Source organism: Hippoglossus stenolepis, chromosome 2 (assembly GCF_022539355.2).
Source record: "Hippoglossus stenolepis isolate QCI-W04-F060 chromosome 2, HSTE1.2, whole genome shotgun sequence".
In the NCBI taxonomy this organism is placed as follows: Eukaryota; Metazoa; Chordata; class Actinopteri; order Pleuronectiformes; family Pleuronectidae; genus Hippoglossus; species Hippoglossus stenolepis.
In genome coordinates, this window is record NC_061484.1 from 2,147,062 (window position 1) to 2,163,590 (window position 16,529).

At 42.9% G+C, this 16,529-nt stretch overlaps 2 protein-coding genes and 1 long non-coding RNA gene across 3 annotated transcripts in view; 2 read left to right on the forward strand and 1 right to left on the reverse strand.

The window, feature by feature from the left end:
• Positions 1-12,828, forward strand: part of LOC118124229 — a 30,311-nt gene extending 17,483 nt beyond the window's left edge. The window contains exon 7 of the transcript XR_007034973.1: positions 12,762-12,828. The gene's annotated coding sequence lies outside the window, so the exon portion shown is untranslated. The remainder of the gene's footprint in view (positions 1-12,761) is intronic.
• Positions 741-2,240, reverse strand: LOC124855052. Its single transcript, XR_007034974.1, has 3 exons — positions 2,106-2,240; positions 1,905-1,927; positions 741-888 (listed from the first exon to the last, which is right to left on the reverse strand). It is a non-coding gene; the product is annotated as an uncharacterized LOC124855052 (long non-coding RNA).
• Positions 4,019-16,303, forward strand: tmem132a (transmembrane protein 132A). The gene is made up of 14 exons (XM_047344365.1): positions 4,019-4,205; positions 5,412-5,503; positions 6,393-6,619; positions 6,730-6,942; positions 7,043-7,218; positions 8,448-8,588; positions 8,679-8,945; positions 9,591-9,743; positions 10,080-10,275; positions 10,420-10,563; positions 11,062-11,264; positions 12,498-12,717; positions 12,879-13,070; positions 13,807-16,303. Exons 2-14 carry the CDS (start codon positions 5,422-5,424, stop codon positions 14,776-14,778), a joined length of 3,186 nt encoding a protein of 1,061 aa, XP_047200321.1. The 5' UTR covers positions 4,019-4,205; positions 5,412-5,421; the 3' UTR covers positions 14,779-16,303.
• Positions 16,304-16,529: the final 226 nt, after the last annotated feature.

The following is a 16,529-nucleotide window of genomic DNA, read 5'->3' on the forward strand; positions in this document are numbered from 1 at the left end:
CGATGATGTCATGACTTTGGCCAGAAATGAACAAGTGGACTTGTTAAACTGAAGAAAACAACCGTCTCCCTCCCTTTGAGTTTGCAAAGAAATCTGAAGTCACACTTACCCCTGCTGGTGGACAAGGAGTTCTACAATAAAGAAAACGAGAGAAAAACATGAGTGATGATAATCAAACGGCATCGTGATCTTTAAACAGTAACAGTAATATGTCGGTAAATCCAGTCGTCACCTGGGGAAATCCAAGAAACTTCTGGATCTCAAACCGCGCGATATCGTTGCAGTCAGACTTCAGCAGTTTCTGCTCATAGAACAGACAGTTCACTTTGAGGTGGACGTGCGGGTCGTCCGTCAGCCTCCTGCTGTCGGGTACTACTTGGTTAAGCTCAAAGGTGTGATACATCACCACCAGGATCGTCGGCTTATTTTCTGTAAGAACAGAGAAAAACACGACAAGCAACTGAGTCGGACACAAGTGGAAAGTAACGAGATCCGTTTGGTTTCTGTGGCTCTTTTTATTCACCTTTTCCTGTATTTTCAATCCAAGCTATAACTACTTCTTTAAGTTGATATGGCAACGATCACACACATCTAGCAGATGGACCAACATTAGCATCGTTTCTGGCCTCCTAATGAACCTCAGTGTTGTATTTACTCTCCTGTTTGCTCTGTTTTGGTCTCCACCCACTCATTTCTCACCAGGAATGTGTCTGAGGGACAAACCCATTGCCAGTTCATTTGAAGTGATGGGACAGAAGAGCAGACAGTAGTCACATTCTTCAGGAGCGGTGACCTCAGTGTGTCCGTTGTTTTTAATCATGTTTACAAAGTCTCCATGAGTGTCGTTCGTTTTTCCAGTCAGGACCAGAAAGAACTTACTCCAGGACTCTGAAGGCAAAACAGAGGAGAAGAACATGATCATTAATCTGCATCAGGATTTTGTGCAACAACACATCCTGAGCGATGTCACGTGTGTGTTCTTACACTGAACCGCATCAAAATTCATTAAATTAGCAACTGACTCAATTTAAAATCTACTAAAAAAGAGGTGTGTCCTGTTAATCAAGAGTAACAACAAATATTCGGCATTGGTTTGAAATCAGTGGGTCACATGACATGAAAGTTACTTAACGTTTTTGTAATTATTACATTATATTATGATTATATCAAATTATACTCATATAAAATAGAGGACATGTTAAAATCTGAAAAAAGAGGAGTGGCCTGTTTGTGATGGCAGCAATAATATCTGACTTGATTTAGAGTCGGTTTCCCATATGACACTTTTATTATTATTTATTCTATTTTAAATATGTATTTCTCGTTTAATATATCAGAAACACTGAAATCTAGTCAAATGAGCTGTCATGTTGTGGAGTCAGAGGGTGAAAGGACAGAAAACAGTGAAGTTATCTTATCTCAGACCACTTCCCTCATTAGTTAGATCAGGGGTGCCCACACTTTATAGGCTTGTGAGCTACTCTTGAAATGACCAGCTCAACAAGATCTACCGACCAAATAATGTTGGTATCCACCGCCGCCACGCATCCTGTGTGAACCCGGCGTGAGAGAGCCGGAGCGTCCACGTGACTGCCTCATGTCCAATCGTGCATGCGTGAGGCGATCGACCCACACTACCTTATACGGTCGACGTATTGGGCACCCCTGAGTTAGATACTTTATATTCCAACAATAAGAACTAGACATTGAAATGAAGGATTATTCAGAGACATTCTAGTTTCTAGCAAAGAATAAGATCAAATTAAATAGTCATTAGTGCCACAGTGACAATGGAGAAATTCACTTTCACTTTTGATTCTCCACAAACTCAAATACTCAAATGGTTGATAAACGGTAGAAACATATGTTGTCACAGTATAAACACATTGAACGTGTTTTCTCACCTGGATATATCTGCGGCATGTCTCTGAAATAAAAACACAGACAGAGAAACTTTCAGTCGACACAACTTAACAAAGCTGCATAAAGGTCAAATAAAAACATCATCAGCTCGAGCTTTCCTCCGGGACACAGAGTGGTAAATACCTGACGGGTTGATAAACAGCCTCTTATTTCAACCACCTTAATGTAAGAAGCCTACTTACGAAATGGACTGATAGTCTCTGGATGTGGACGCGTCTGACATGTCGGCCCCACAATCTGCTGCAGAATCAAGAAAACTCCCTCCAGTCGCTGAAAACGCCCTGATGCACTTTCACTTTCACTGTCTACCACAGAGCACAGTGAGGGGGGACGACCGCGCTGAGGAGGGAAGCATGAGAGACTGTGATCAGATACAGATATCATCTTGATCGCCCCCTGGTGGCTGGTTGCAGTATAGGCCATACACTCTGCCTCCTCCATGTCGGTGGATGGGACATGGACCAAAAAGAAAAGGTACGCATTGAATAAACTTTCTCAAATGTGGTTTCTGTCATTTTCAGTTGTTCGTATCACACTGATGTTTGTTCAAGTGCAATTAATGACTAAAATGTTGGGGGTATGCTTCAAGTTCAAATTTGTGCCGATGTCATGGCGCTAAAAAAACTTTGCAGAGAAGGAGATAGTAACTCAATGCTCCTTTAGAAGTGGATAAGAGCCCTCGAGCCCGTAGAGTTTTAGATGAAGACGTGTTCTGTGAGGTATCGTCCTCCGTCATGAGTCCCATGTGTTCCTCTATAGGTCTGATTGAATTTGGCATTTTTTTATCTTTAAATCTAGTCAAATGAGCTGTCATGTTGTGGAGTCAGAGGGTGAAAGGACAGAAAACAGTGAAGTTATCTTATCTCAGACCACTTCCCTCATTAGTTAGATACTTTATATTCCAACAATAAGAACTAGACATTGAAATGAAGGATTATTCAGAGACATGTTTATTGTAAATTGGTCAGGCGATGGCGCCCGTACACAGTGTGACAGGTCCGCCCGTGCTCCTTTTAAAATAGCGTAGTAATTTCCCCCTTTTTCCTAAACAAGGCGAATTGTTACAGTCTCTTCTCTCTCTTACTGTTTGTTAACACTGAAATCAGCAGAGCCCACTGTGACCATACAGTACAGTGCACATCAGGGCCTGTAAACTAATGGGTGTTTAAAACAGACGCTCTGGGCCAAAAAACAAACCATAAAAATACAACATTGGTTGTAAATGGAAAATGGAGAGCTGTGTCCAGCGTCAGAGTCACACTCTTTATTTCTTGACATCTTCATCGATAAAAGTGTCAGTATATTTCTTGCTCCTGACAGAAAACATTCCATAATTCATAACTATATAAAATATAAAAAGGTCATATCAACTTTTGAAGATGTTTATTCATTATTATAAATCATGTTTGACCATTCTTGACGCCACATTCTCGTTAATTTTTGCTCAGATAATTCTGGGGACTATTATATCTCCATTTACGAACAAAGAAAATGGGGTAATTGCCATGTCAATGCTGACATCACAATTATGCATGTGACATGTGACATACCACAGCATGAATGTGGAGCTGTCATGCTCGTGGAGTCCAGCTCTCAGTGGGATTTACATCCCACAGCATGTACATTACTTTGACAAGCACTCAGCTTTAACTGCTGAGCCTAATATTACACATTATCATCCTCATGCACAGCCTCCATAGAATGTCTGAGGCTTACTTAGACTGTTGATTTTACTGCCACTGCACTCCACACACGCTCCTACACACACGCTCCTACACACACACACACACACACACACACACACACACACACACACACACACACACACACACACACACACACACACACACACACACACACACACACACACTAAAATGTGTGAACTATTCTTTAGTAAAAATAACTTTAAAGAGTAGACGAAAGAGAAGGGTGGGTAAAAGAAGAAACCAAGAAGGGAGGGGTGAGGAAAGGGGGAAGAAAAAGAGGCAAAAAGGAAAAAATGAGATTGTAAAGAAGGGAAGAGAGACGGGATGTGGGGGAGGGAGGGGGATTATTTACCGATTTAAACACATAAATCTGTATTGTGTGACTCTGGCTCAGAGAGGGAGAGGTTTACAGCTGCAGCAGAGCAACAAAGAAGAGTGAGAGTAAAGAGCACATTACTGTTTACTTTGATTTTAATTTTTAAAATAAATTTTTCTAGCTTCCTGGCGGGAGCTGTGATGTGGATCAGCCTGCTTAAAAATGCCTTGAGGAAAAGATGGAATCTGGAGGTGAAATAGGTAGGTAAAAGAACAGGTGTGTGTGTGGGAGGGGAGTGCACTATGTATACTGTTATCTCATGTGTTACCATGTGAGAACATGTAATAACACACACATCTGATATATTTACTAAATCAACTGATTTAACTTGTTCTGCTGCAGAACACGGTGTCTGAATTTAATCCCATTTCTACCAGCTGACGTTTGTGTGTGTGTGTGTGTGTGTGTGTGTGTGTGTGTGTGTTCACAGGACTAATACTGCTCATGTTTATCTGTCTATGATAAGTTTGCCTTGCGGAGGTTCTGGTTGGTGTGAAATTCTGTGCTCCTGCAGGTGCTGTATACCAGTTGTGAGCACAACCTATAAAACCTCTGTGTTTTTAACATTGACACACAAATCACAACATGGAGCTGCTCTTTGTAGAACCCACCAATACACCAGAGCTCTTGTTTTTGTTTTAAAGTGTTTTTCCGTTTACCAGTGAAAATGACTGTCAGGAAGAAAAGACACTGCTTCACATATGTGTGTCCTCTGCATCCAGGACACCTGACTATAGTAACTGTTAGCTATCTAACTCTATGTAGTCATCATCCATCCCTTTACTGTTAAACATCTGACTCTGACATAACTAACTTATCTCCAAATTAGCATGACTAATTAAAAGCTGATCACACTCTTTCTGTTTCCAGCTAATTGCTGGAGTGTGCAGTGAGACTTGAGCCTGACAGTTTACCCTCCACCTTCAAACACTGGTTTTCAAAACAATCTCCAGTCAAGCACCATTTACCTGCATGTTTTAGAGCTTTTGACAGTATCGAATGGTTTTCCTCAACAGCTGATTTGCTCATTTTCAACAGTAGGTGTTCAAACCATTATCCTGAGCATTTTCAGGGCTTCTTGTTCATGTTGTCTTAAGAGCTGAACTCTACAGATTGTGAAAAACGTAATCTGCCGATGAAGACTGGGACCTGCTCAGAAGTTGCAGAGGAAGCAAATAAAGAAGATGAGACTGCTTTTGTTTACATGCAGGGACGGGACATTCCTTCATTATTACAACAGCATTAGTGTGGTTTAGAAATATAAGAAATACGAAAAGCACCTGACTGAGGTTGGGGGAAATATGGTTGAATAATTAAAGTGTCAATCATTGCATAAGATCTATCAAATGCAGAATAGTTTCATAATGATTAAATGCAGCAGATCACATAATACTGTGTTGCACCAGGTCACAGGTGATGGCATGTGTCAGCGGGTCTGGTGTGTGGTGGGACAGAAGAGGAGGTAGCATGCTGCTGTTCTTTTGGATTTTCACAGCAGGTGAGTCTTTACTATGTGGATTAGTTTTCTGTCTGTAGGGTCTAACTGAGTTTGACTTCATGTATACGTGTCATACTGCCTGCATATCTGCTTGTGGAACTTTCTGGTTTATTCCTGCTTCATTCTTGTTCGGTTCTTTTCAACCATGTTCTCTCACATAGTTTTCTTATTTTTACATTGTTCCCATCAAATATATCCCATCCAGACATTTACCAATACTTTCCTTTCAACAATACAGTTCATCTCAAACGTTTCACTACTGGGCACAGTGTGTCATCCTCACTGAAAAGACCATTCTTCAAGTTGTATAGTCCCTCGAAGGTTCTACTGGTGTTAAAGGTGGAGTTTTTATTATGAGCTCAGAGGAACGTTCCACCTTCGACAAGAAACGATAAGTCACTCAGTAGAGCTCATACGTCTGCCAAGGTCCAACAGTCCCCTTATGGAACCACATTTTAATTTAGGCTACTAGATCTGAATGTTAATTTGGATCTGCACAAGATTACACACACATAAATATCAGTCCCCTTAACATTTTTTTCATCAACTATTCTCTAAGAAATCATCATTTTTGTATCACTTCCTGTGTGTTGTGTTGCTTTAGCCTCTATCATATATAGACCACACCATGACTATTCCATGTAAACAAATGAGTATTGACAAATTAGGTTTACTTCCTGTTGTCTTCCTGTTGTTGTAGTAAAAGAAACAGTCATAAAAAAAATATGATGTGATTTTTTTTTTTAAGAAGAAGAGGAAAAGAAAGAAGACTCTGGCCCTTTAATGTCAAAGAGTGGGATTATATTCCTCATTGTGGACTTTCTTTCATGCCTCATTCTCACATTTTGCTTCACAACTTTACCTTCTTTTTTCTTGTTTATTCCCTCAGTCCGTCCATCCCTCCTCCAGCCTCCTTTCCCTCTCTCCCTGCCAGTCCACATGTCAGTCATCCCTCCTCCTTGGCAGTTCCTCCCTCTGTCCCAGGCAGAGCTTGGCCCTCTTTTCTCCAACTCCAGCCCCTTCTCTTTCTCAAAGAGCCTCTTCATGGTGCCCCCACCCAGCTGGGGCCCCAGACCGGGCCTCCAGGCTTCATTTGGCCCTTACTCAGTTACACAGGTAAGACGAAAAGGACAGCTGAGATCTGTTGGTGGGTTAACTGTCGATGGTAATGCATGCTAGTTCTGTTCCAACCTCAGGAAGCTAACTACCTCTGTGTCTTTCCACAGCTCATATCAGAGGCTGTCCTCCCTCTCTCCCCCCCTTTGTCTGCCTCCCTCCTCTCAGAGCATGTCGAGAGAGGGAGGGATGAGGAAGGGCAGGAAAGGTTCAGGGTGAGGACACTGTTCCACAAGTGGGGTGACACGAGCACCCGAAGGACCTGTATTACCCTGCATGCCTTCAAGGATACAGAGGAGCACAAGGCCTCCTGTATAACACAGGTGAAAACTGCAGTCCTTTCTCTCCGTCTTTCTCAGTCATTCATTGCACCTTCTCCCTCAACTTGTTTTGATCTGTCCATCAATCTGTCCTGTCTCCCAGCCTCCTCTAGGGCTATGTGTAGCTACTCTCACGCTGCCCAGTGACTGGTTCGAGGATCAAAACACAAATCGATCACATCCGGATTTGCACAAGTGGCAAAGTCGCATCCACCCTCATATTCGCATCCACAAGCGGGAACGGCAGCGGAGTGGACATCATCACAGCAACTCACTGAGGTGAGGTGCCAAAGTTTGTTATTTCTTCTTAAATAAGTTCTCATATTTATTTTGGGAAGCCAAAATCACACTACACACTATTCTCCTCCGCTCCCTTCACTGGTTACCAGTGGCTGCCCGTATCCGCTTCAAGACACTAGTACTTACGTACCGTGCTGTGAACGAATCGGGTCCAGCCTTCATCCAGGACTTGGTCAAACTTTACACCCAAGCCCGTCCACTCCGTTCTGCATTTGCATCCAATCGGCTTGTTGCTCCCTCACTAGTCGCTCAACAAAATCATGACCGTTTGCTGTCCTGGCTCCTAAATGGTGGAACGAGCTCCCCATTGACATGAGGACAGCAGAAAGTCTACACATCTTCCGCCGGAAAACTAAAAACACATCTCTTCTGACTACACCTTGGTGAAGAAGATGATGTCTAATAAACTACTGTCAATTCATTTTTGTTAAAAGATATCAGTTTAGTTGCTGCTACATATAGCACTTTGTAGTTTGGCTTTTTGAAGCAAATTGTACTTAATTGATTCTTGCTGTTCTGGGGTTTTACCCTCATGGTTGAATGCACTTATTGTGAGTCACTTTGGATAAAAGCGCCAGCTAAATGAAAAGTAATGTAGTATAAAGCCACTTCATGGTGAATATATCATTATGTTAACAATAACATTAACACTCAAATTGGTATTGCCAGATGTTAACAGTAAAAGACTAAAAATGGGACCAAAAAGCTGGACTGGGACATGACTCACAATAAATAATATAATAGTGATCCTCTACATTATAGCAGAGATACTGGAACTGTAGTGCCTGTGTGTGTGTGGCAGGGATTGCACAGCTGCTGACGGTCATGATGCTGGATTCAACATTGTGATGATTGTTGGTATCATCCAGTGGCCAAACTCTATTCTCTACAACACCACAGTGTGAACCAGGGCTGGAGAACTGTTTGCAGTGTGAAATTATTTGTATTCTTTGTGTTCATCAGTAACAATCAATTAAGCCAATGAACAAACATCACAAACAAGCGAGAGAGTTTAGTAAATGTAACTTGGAACATAGGAAAAAGTGAGACTTTGAAACAGGATCATGAACATGTGGACATTCAAGCTTCAAGATTCAATCACAGGTGTGTTTAAAGCCATGAATCCTAGTTGTCCTCTGTGAGCTGAAGATGATGATGATCCTTAGCAGTTACACACGTGTGATACATGAATTTATGTCTTGGTTCAGGTACCATCCAGGTGTTGATGGGGACACCCACGCAGATGTTCCACAGGCCCTCAGATACCCAAGGGGCCCTACGAGAAACCAAATACAGCTCTACTACTCCACTTTTGACACGGTGGCCAACCTGAAGCTGACACCACCAGGGTATGTTGCAGTGAGTGTGATTCTCTCTCTGACTCTCTTCTCTCAACAATGTTTGTCTGATCTACTTGTACCCACTGAACGTCCATCCAGATGTGTGGAGGACCGAGGGGCTCAGTCCCAGAGGCAGCTCTTCCATATCAAAGCAGTGGCACTGAGGGAGGAGGAGAGGGAGAAGCATACAGGGCAGAGAAGGACCAAAGAAGAAGAAGCCTGCTTGAACAAGCAGGAAGGGGAGGAGCTTAGTTTGGACTCCCATGTCGTGATTCGCTACCACAGGGGACCAGTCCTGATAGGACAGCCAATCAGGATGTCTGTGAATCTAAGATCCAACTTCAGCGCCGAGTTTGTTGTCATAAGGTGAGCACTAAATTATATCAGTTTTTCTCAATTCTCAATTCAATTAGTATTAACGCCAAATCACAACATTATCTCGAGGCACTTTACATAGAAGGTCCAGACCTGACAGTATAATAGAGAAGCCCAGCAGTTCCCACAACAAGCAGCACTGATGACTCTGGAGAGAAATAACTCAATTTTAACTGGAGGAAATTTCTAGAACCAGACTCAATGTGGGCGGCCATCTGCCTTCTTCTAGGGCTAAGTGATCTATTGGGATAATACAGCACTATGAGCTCTTTAATATATGATGGGACTTTGTATGTGAAGAGCATGATCTTGAATTCTATTCTACTTTTACAGAGAGCAAATGCAGAGACATGAGTAATAGGATGTCTTCTTCCAAAATGCTTCAGCACTTGTGCTGAAGCATTTTGGACCAGCTGGAGGATTTTCACAGATGTACTGGGACATCCTGATGTTAATGAATATTTTCACAATATTGAGCGGGTAGAAGAAGGCTGTCCTAGAGAATTGTTTTATGTGCTAGTCAAATGATGCGTCCTGGTATATGTTAGCATTTTTTAAATACTGCCAACAACCTCTTGCAGTTTTACGTTGTAAATCTGTATGTGTGTTTGTGTGTGTGTTTGTGTGTGTCTTCAGGCTGAAGGTGAAGAAGGGCTTGGTGTCGATGGTGGCACAGAGAACCCTGACCTCTGACCTGTGGGCAGTGACCTTGGAGAAAAGTCAAGGATCCAAACATGATGTGTTGTCCATCCTCTGCCACAAACACAGTACACTCAAGTACTCGCACAAGTAGGCAGAGTTTAATTGCACCTCAATTTAGTGTGTCAGTGAAACACGGAGTGAGGTTCTGTATAAATGAGAACACAGTGACAGCTAAGAGATGGAAATTCCACCTCTTGTGACCAAATTTAAGTTTGGCATCTTTGAAATTTAGCATGTAATGCTGATCACAGTATTTGGGACCAGCCTCAAGGCCTCAGTAAGCTTTCATTAAAGGACTATTTCAATGGTCTAAGAGCAAGTCCCCTGTGTAATGAAGGTGGGATCTTCCCTCTGCAGTAACTGTGTTTCATTAGACGTACTGTGCTGACATACTGACAGCTCAGTCTCTGTGTCGTCCTGCAGTTCCACCCTTCTTCTGCAGGTAGTATGTCTGTCAGTAGACGGTTTGAGGCGAAGCTTCGGTGTTGCCATGACAGTGTCAGCTAACTGGTGGGTGGAGTACTCTGGGCGCAGTAACCCGCCATCGCCACGAGCGGGGACCGTTAGCACCTTCTCATTCACTGACAGACACATTGTTGGGATTGCTCCCATCACAGAGGTACTTTTTATATATTACTTTATATGTATTTATGCTTTCATATTTAATGTATTTATTCATTCCCAAATCTTTCAAATCTTCTTAAGGCCCCTCTAATATGATATGTTTGAAGATAATTTCGATTATCTGATCGTCTGTCCTCAGAGTAACAAGATCATCAACACCGCCATACTGACCAACCAGCCAGTATCACTTCCTGTCATTGTGCTGGCCGTAAGCCATGATGGGAAGCTGTCAGATGTCACCGCTGCAGTCACATGTCACTCTACCAACGAGAACACTCTCAAGGTGCAACACACATCATGAACATCAGCCTGGCGCACTGCTTAATTACTCTATGTTCCTACATGTTAGACAAAAAGCAATCTTATCACACTGTCCCATACTGTGTTCGATTTTCAGCAGCAGGTAACAATTAGCTATTTTACCTGGAGAACTACATAAAACCTGTGATAGTTTTAATCAGCAGTTTGGTTTATAGGAATGTCAATGGTTCTGTGGGGTCAAGACACTTAACAAAGTAAGACCTTACAATATAATAGAGAATCCCAGCAGTTGCCACAACGAGCAGCACTGACGATTGTGGAGAGTCATGATTTTCCTGGTATATAATAGGTTTTAGCCTTTGTTATTATAAATATACTGATGAATGCACCATTAATTTAATGCCATATTTACTCATGGTTTTGTAACCCATCTCCTCTACTGACTTACTCTATGTCCTTTACTGTATGCTTCCTGGTGTTTCTTACACTTGTCCTCTCTCCCACTCCATCCTAACTACAGGTGTCTAGTGATTGCTCCACCCTCTTTGTGGATGGCAGCGAATCAGGGTTGGGCAACACGTGTGCAGTGGTGGAGTTTCTACTGGGCGCGCTCAGCGGCTCTGTGTGTCTGGAGGTCTGGGCTCCGTCTGTGCCCCTGCGAGTTTCCTTGTCAGACCCCATTCTCAACGCCATCAGTGGCTGGAACCACTTCACAGAGAATGGGTACAAGACAGCCTGAATGTGTCCTCACCTTGCGGTCATGGTTTCCATATAATTCATGTATAGGCTGTGTTTGTGTGTTTCTCTACAAAAAGATGATCAAAATATGAACTGAGACACATTTTGAAATGGCCTGTATTTATATAGCACTTTTCCAGTCTTGATGACCACTCAAAGCACTTCACAGTACAGGTTTTGCCATTCACCCATTCACCCATTCACACCCATTCATACAGTGCATCTATGTGCAGCACTTTCTCTATGAGAAGGGGAGGTTTGGCTCATTCAACTAAATGTGAAGCAGCGCAGCGCTGACTTAATGGAATGCATGCTGGTTGGAATTCTTTGCCATCAAATGATATTAAAACCTCTCATCAGGCGCTGCAGTTGTTCTCCTCCAGCTGCACCTTTGGGACCACATCTGACAGATCCATTCAGTTCTGTGCTTATTTCTTCCTCAGGGGACGCAGTTTATTTGATCTCCTCAGCTCAACATTTTGAGAACCTCAAACTTTAAATTACTCTCAAACTCTTATCCTTTAAATGTTTTTTTCTTTTCACCCTCTTGGAAATACACTGGCCTTTGTTATTTTGATAGTACCCTTGATTCTCTGGTTTTCAATCAGCACATAGTGGGACTTGTCCCTGCAACACCTTTAACCCATCATCCTAGATGTTTCATACAACATGAATTACATTTAATTTCATTTGTGTCGAAAGTCTGAAGTAAATCTGAAAATATTTTAGAATGGTATATCTTTGGGAGCTTTTGAAAAACAGTCTGACTTATTGAGGGTAAAAAAAAAACAGACCAGCTGTGCAAAATCTCTTTGTGTGATGAGTGTTCAGAAATAATCCTCCTGTCACCACAGCTGTGATTTCTCATTTCTTAGTGACCAAAGAGTGAAAACATAATAATATAATCTACACTCACTGATGTGCAGACACACTCTACTGGACTGAGGTTAAGACAGTTTAGTGCTGAGTGTGAAAATGTGAAAGGCTCTTAGGGTCTGCTGAGCACGAACCCTTATCTGCAGTCTGAGGTCACACATGTAACTTCTGTAGGGGTGACACAGGCACGATCACATGCGTCCCTCTCCCACACACACACACACACACACACACACACACACACACACACACACACACACACACACACACACACACACACACACACACACACACACACACACACACACACTTTAGTTCCTCACATGTCCCATGTCTCCTCAGGTGTGTGCCGGTGTATCAGCGCTCCACGGTTCAGGTTCTGGCTCAGTTCACAGCTCAGGACTCCCGCAGCAGAACGGTACACCTCTTAAACTCGTCTGATTGGTTCGTGGATGTGACAGAGCTGGTCCGTGAGTGGCTGAGAGTGGAGGACCCTGCAGTGGCTTCCCTCGGCACCCAGAACAACCTGATTGGTTTACGGCCAGGAAAGACTTCACTCTATGTAGGTGATAGTTGTGTATCATGTCAGTTGGATCTCTCTCCTCTATCATCATCATCATCATCATCATCATCATCATCATCATCATCATCATCATCATCATCATCATCATCATCATCATCATCATCATCATCGTCATCATCATCTCTCTCTATCTCTCTCAGGTTGTCTCGGAGCAGTGGGATGGCGTGCTGGGCAGATGTGACATCACTGTGACCTCCGATCCTGTTACCCCTGCAGACCTGTCAGTACAAGTGGTCAATGGCCTCGGCATGTCAGTCATGGGCAGCCCCACACACCCCTCCATTATCACAACAACAGTGACGGCCTACAATATCCTGTACAACCGCCACCAGGTAAGAGAGCAGCCATTTTTGATGTGTGTGTGGGATTTACACTCCTCATCTGCATAAGGCCCCCTCCCTCTAAAGCAATCCAACCTTGGATTTTCTGTAAATGCTCTGTATTTATATGGCACAGCCAACAGGGGCAAGTTGGGGTTCAGTGTTCATAGGCAACTAGACATGCTTGTGTTTCTTGAAGATGATTCACCTCTCATCCAAATGGGTTGGCCTGCATGTTTAATATAACCACTCTCAGCATAGGTTAAAGTCCCTCTTGTCAGTTAGAGCTAAATCGCTTTGAGTGGTCATCAACACAAAAGCGTTATATAAATACAGACCATTTACCACTTAAAAAACCCTGAAGAGGTCTAAACCTCTTCAAGAAATATAAGCAAGTCCAGATGCCAATCTACACTATACTGTATAAGTCCTGAACATATAAGGGGAGAATCTTCAGAGATATATCATATTAGTACTCTGCTCTGTGATTGTTCTTTAAAATAAGCTGACAAAAAGTGTCCCTCTGAATGAGGGCTCAGCTTCCTGTGTGCCTGTGTTACATTGGCTGTGGTCTTGTCTGTTGGGTTTCCAGCTGTAATGAAGCTGAGGTTGGCTCTTTTTCAGCACTGTGATGCCACTATCTGGCTGATACTTGACAATAGTTAACTGTTGAAGACATGTGAGACAGTTAAGAGGACAATGACTTGTGAGGTCTAATGATAATTCCATGCATGTCATTTCTCTACAGGAGGCGTCCATCAGCGTTTGGCTTCAGTTTAGCGATGACGCCGCCTCCCTCCTCTCCTCCTTCAGTGACCTTCCCTATTTCCTGGGTCTCTCCTCATTGGCTGAGACTGTGGTTGTGGTGACACCGGGCCCCAACCAACGCATCTTTGCCCAGGGCGATGGAGGTGGGCCTTTACTGCGAGCAGAACTTCTGGTTTCAACCTGCACTGACCAGCCAGTCACCTCCAACTTGATAAGTGAAGGCAACACGGATTGGACAGACACAGGGGGAGGAGGCAGGATGAGGAGGCTAGCAAGGGGATCTGGTTGGATAAGAGTTAACCTAGACCTGGGCTTCCTGCAGCCAGCAGGGGACAAGGGGGAGGAGGGGGAGGAGTTTGAGTTTGATATATCAGACATGCTGGTTGAGTCAGACAGCAATGTTTACACATCAAACTTTGATGAAGACAACAGTGGGAATGTGAGCAACGACTACTATGACAAGATAAGCAGGGGAGTGACTAATAGAAATTGGAACAAGGTGGGGAACAGAGGGATGGTCAGTCGCAACAATCTGGAAAGAGCTGTTCTGATGCCAAGCCAGGAGGAGGGCTCTGTGTACTTCTCTCCAAGCCATGAGAGAGAGGGAGAGAGGGGGGAGGAGGGTGGGCAAGGAACTCGAGAGCTGGAGGTTGGTGTTGGTGCCGTCCTCTCTCTGCTCTGTCTCTCTGCCGTCCTCTTCTTGGCAAACTGTCTGCCCTGTGCCCTGCGGGACAGGAGGAGGGCAACGGCTGAGGAGAGGATGGAAGGGGAACTAGAGGGTGGCACAAAGGAAAAAGAGGAGGAGGAGAGGATGAAGGAAGAGGCAGAGGACATTGACGCAGGGAAGAGGAAGAAGACAGAGGGTGAAGACGAGATAAAGCAGAAGCAGCAGCAGGAAGAGGAGGACCAGAACAATAGAGAGGACATTAAAGAAGTGGAGATCATTTGCTGACACATTCACAGGCTGAGCTTCAAATCAAATCTGTCCTCATTCTAACACAAAAGCAACAACGAACATGACGCTGCATTTAAAACCTCTTGGAGGTCTAACTGCTCCAAATGTCAAGCTAGGGACAGAAATACATCCACACTTTGTTCACTGCTGAGGGTCAGGACTGAAATTCACTGAAACTCTGGGGCGCTATTCAGAGTTTAAACTTTTGCTTTAAACTCTGCAGTGGCTCTAGCACCAGAGCGTGTGTGATGAATATAAGAGGGTCATCCCTGTCTCCCCTTAACGCTAACCCTAACCCCCTGAAGATTCATGATAGTGAAAGTACCAGTAACCATGTGATATGGGATATAATGCCACAGCATTACTCCAATACACCATTTACAGTTTGTGGTCGCTCATACCCCCAGTGCAACTGTGACATCACTTTGTTTTCGGGGTGTTTTGTAGCGTCACTTGTGACACAATGTGATGTTGCACTCTAATGTGTAAATTTAATTTCACAGCTAAGGTTGTTGGTTTGGATTCTTGAATCCATCTCACACTTGTTTTTCACTATTTCACTCAGATTCAGCTTTATTTGTCTAACTGTGCATAACTGTCATCCTTTGTCATTGGTTTATGTGACTTTAAGTTTTGAGTATGGATGTTTGTTTGATTTGTTCGATTTGTTATATTTTTCCTGATGCACCAGGGCAAACAACCATTTCACCTTGCAAACCTTTGGACAAATTGAGAAGGGGACAGCATCACCATCAGGTAGCTTCTAACTGGCTGATTTAGGAAAACCTACTTAGAACAAGGTCTTCCCAGTCCTTATTTAGAGACCTCAAATTTTAACAGTATTTTACAGCATGACAGCTGAAACTGAGCCATGCTTCTGAAAGAATCTCATAGCCTAAACAGTTTGGTGAATCAGGGTTGGCTTTAGCCGTCGCCGCACTTTCAATGAGGTTTAAAAATGTGGTCAAGGGTACATTTACATGTGCACGGCAATAGCGCGACTGTAAATACTACTACTGCATCTATTGAGCACAAGTGCTCCATGTAATAATCCTGCTGATGCTACAGAATTTATAGTTGTAGTTGCAGTTGTCTATCAGTGGACCCAGGCTTTATTCAGTCCATTGGATCTTTACTCAGTCAATCAGATATTTATTAAATCAATCAGGTCTTCACTCAGTCTAACCATGGTGCAGTTGTTGATGTGTGGTTATACACATCAGTGGACTTGAAAGCAGGTTGACAGAACATGATTTGCTCTTATTAAATTAAATAAAACTTCCGAAGCAGATGAGATTTCCAGACAAATTGTACCTCAGTGAATTGAGAGCTTTGTATGTCTTTATTCCATCCAGTGTATATACTATGTATTTACAGCACATTGAATAATGACTTTGTATTTTGAAACTACTTATTTAAATCCAAACCTGAATCTTCTTTTTTCTTAATGTGTCATCTTGTCTGTTGTCTTTATCTGGTCTAAAATCTGTGTGTTTAAATGAAATAAACGTTTTGAAGGACAGCTGCTCCCCCTGACTTGTAATGACAGAAGTTTGATGAAGCGGAGCTGTTAAACAGTATTCAATAAAACATGAATTAGACCCCAGACAATGTCTAACTGTCAAAAAAATCTAACAAAATATTCCATTACCAGAAACCCATGTTTGATACCAGCTTGATATCCTTTTTTTTTTTAAAAGCATGTTATTATTTTTAGCAAAATGTCCTCATAAAGTAAAAGCACTCTT

Coding starts and splice junctions, on each gene's coding strand:
- tmem132a (XM_047344365.1), top strand. CDS start 5,422: ATGGCATGTGTCAGCGGGTCTGGTGTGTGGTGGGACAGAAGAGGAGGT. Junction 6,620..6,729: donor GCCCTTACTCAGTTACACAG/GTAAGACGAAAA, acceptor GTCTTTCCACAG/CTCATATCAGAGGCTGTCCT. Junction 12,718..12,878: donor CAGGAAAGACTTCACTCTAT/GTAGGTGATAGT, acceptor TATCTCTCTCAG/GTTGTCTCGGAGCAGTGGGA.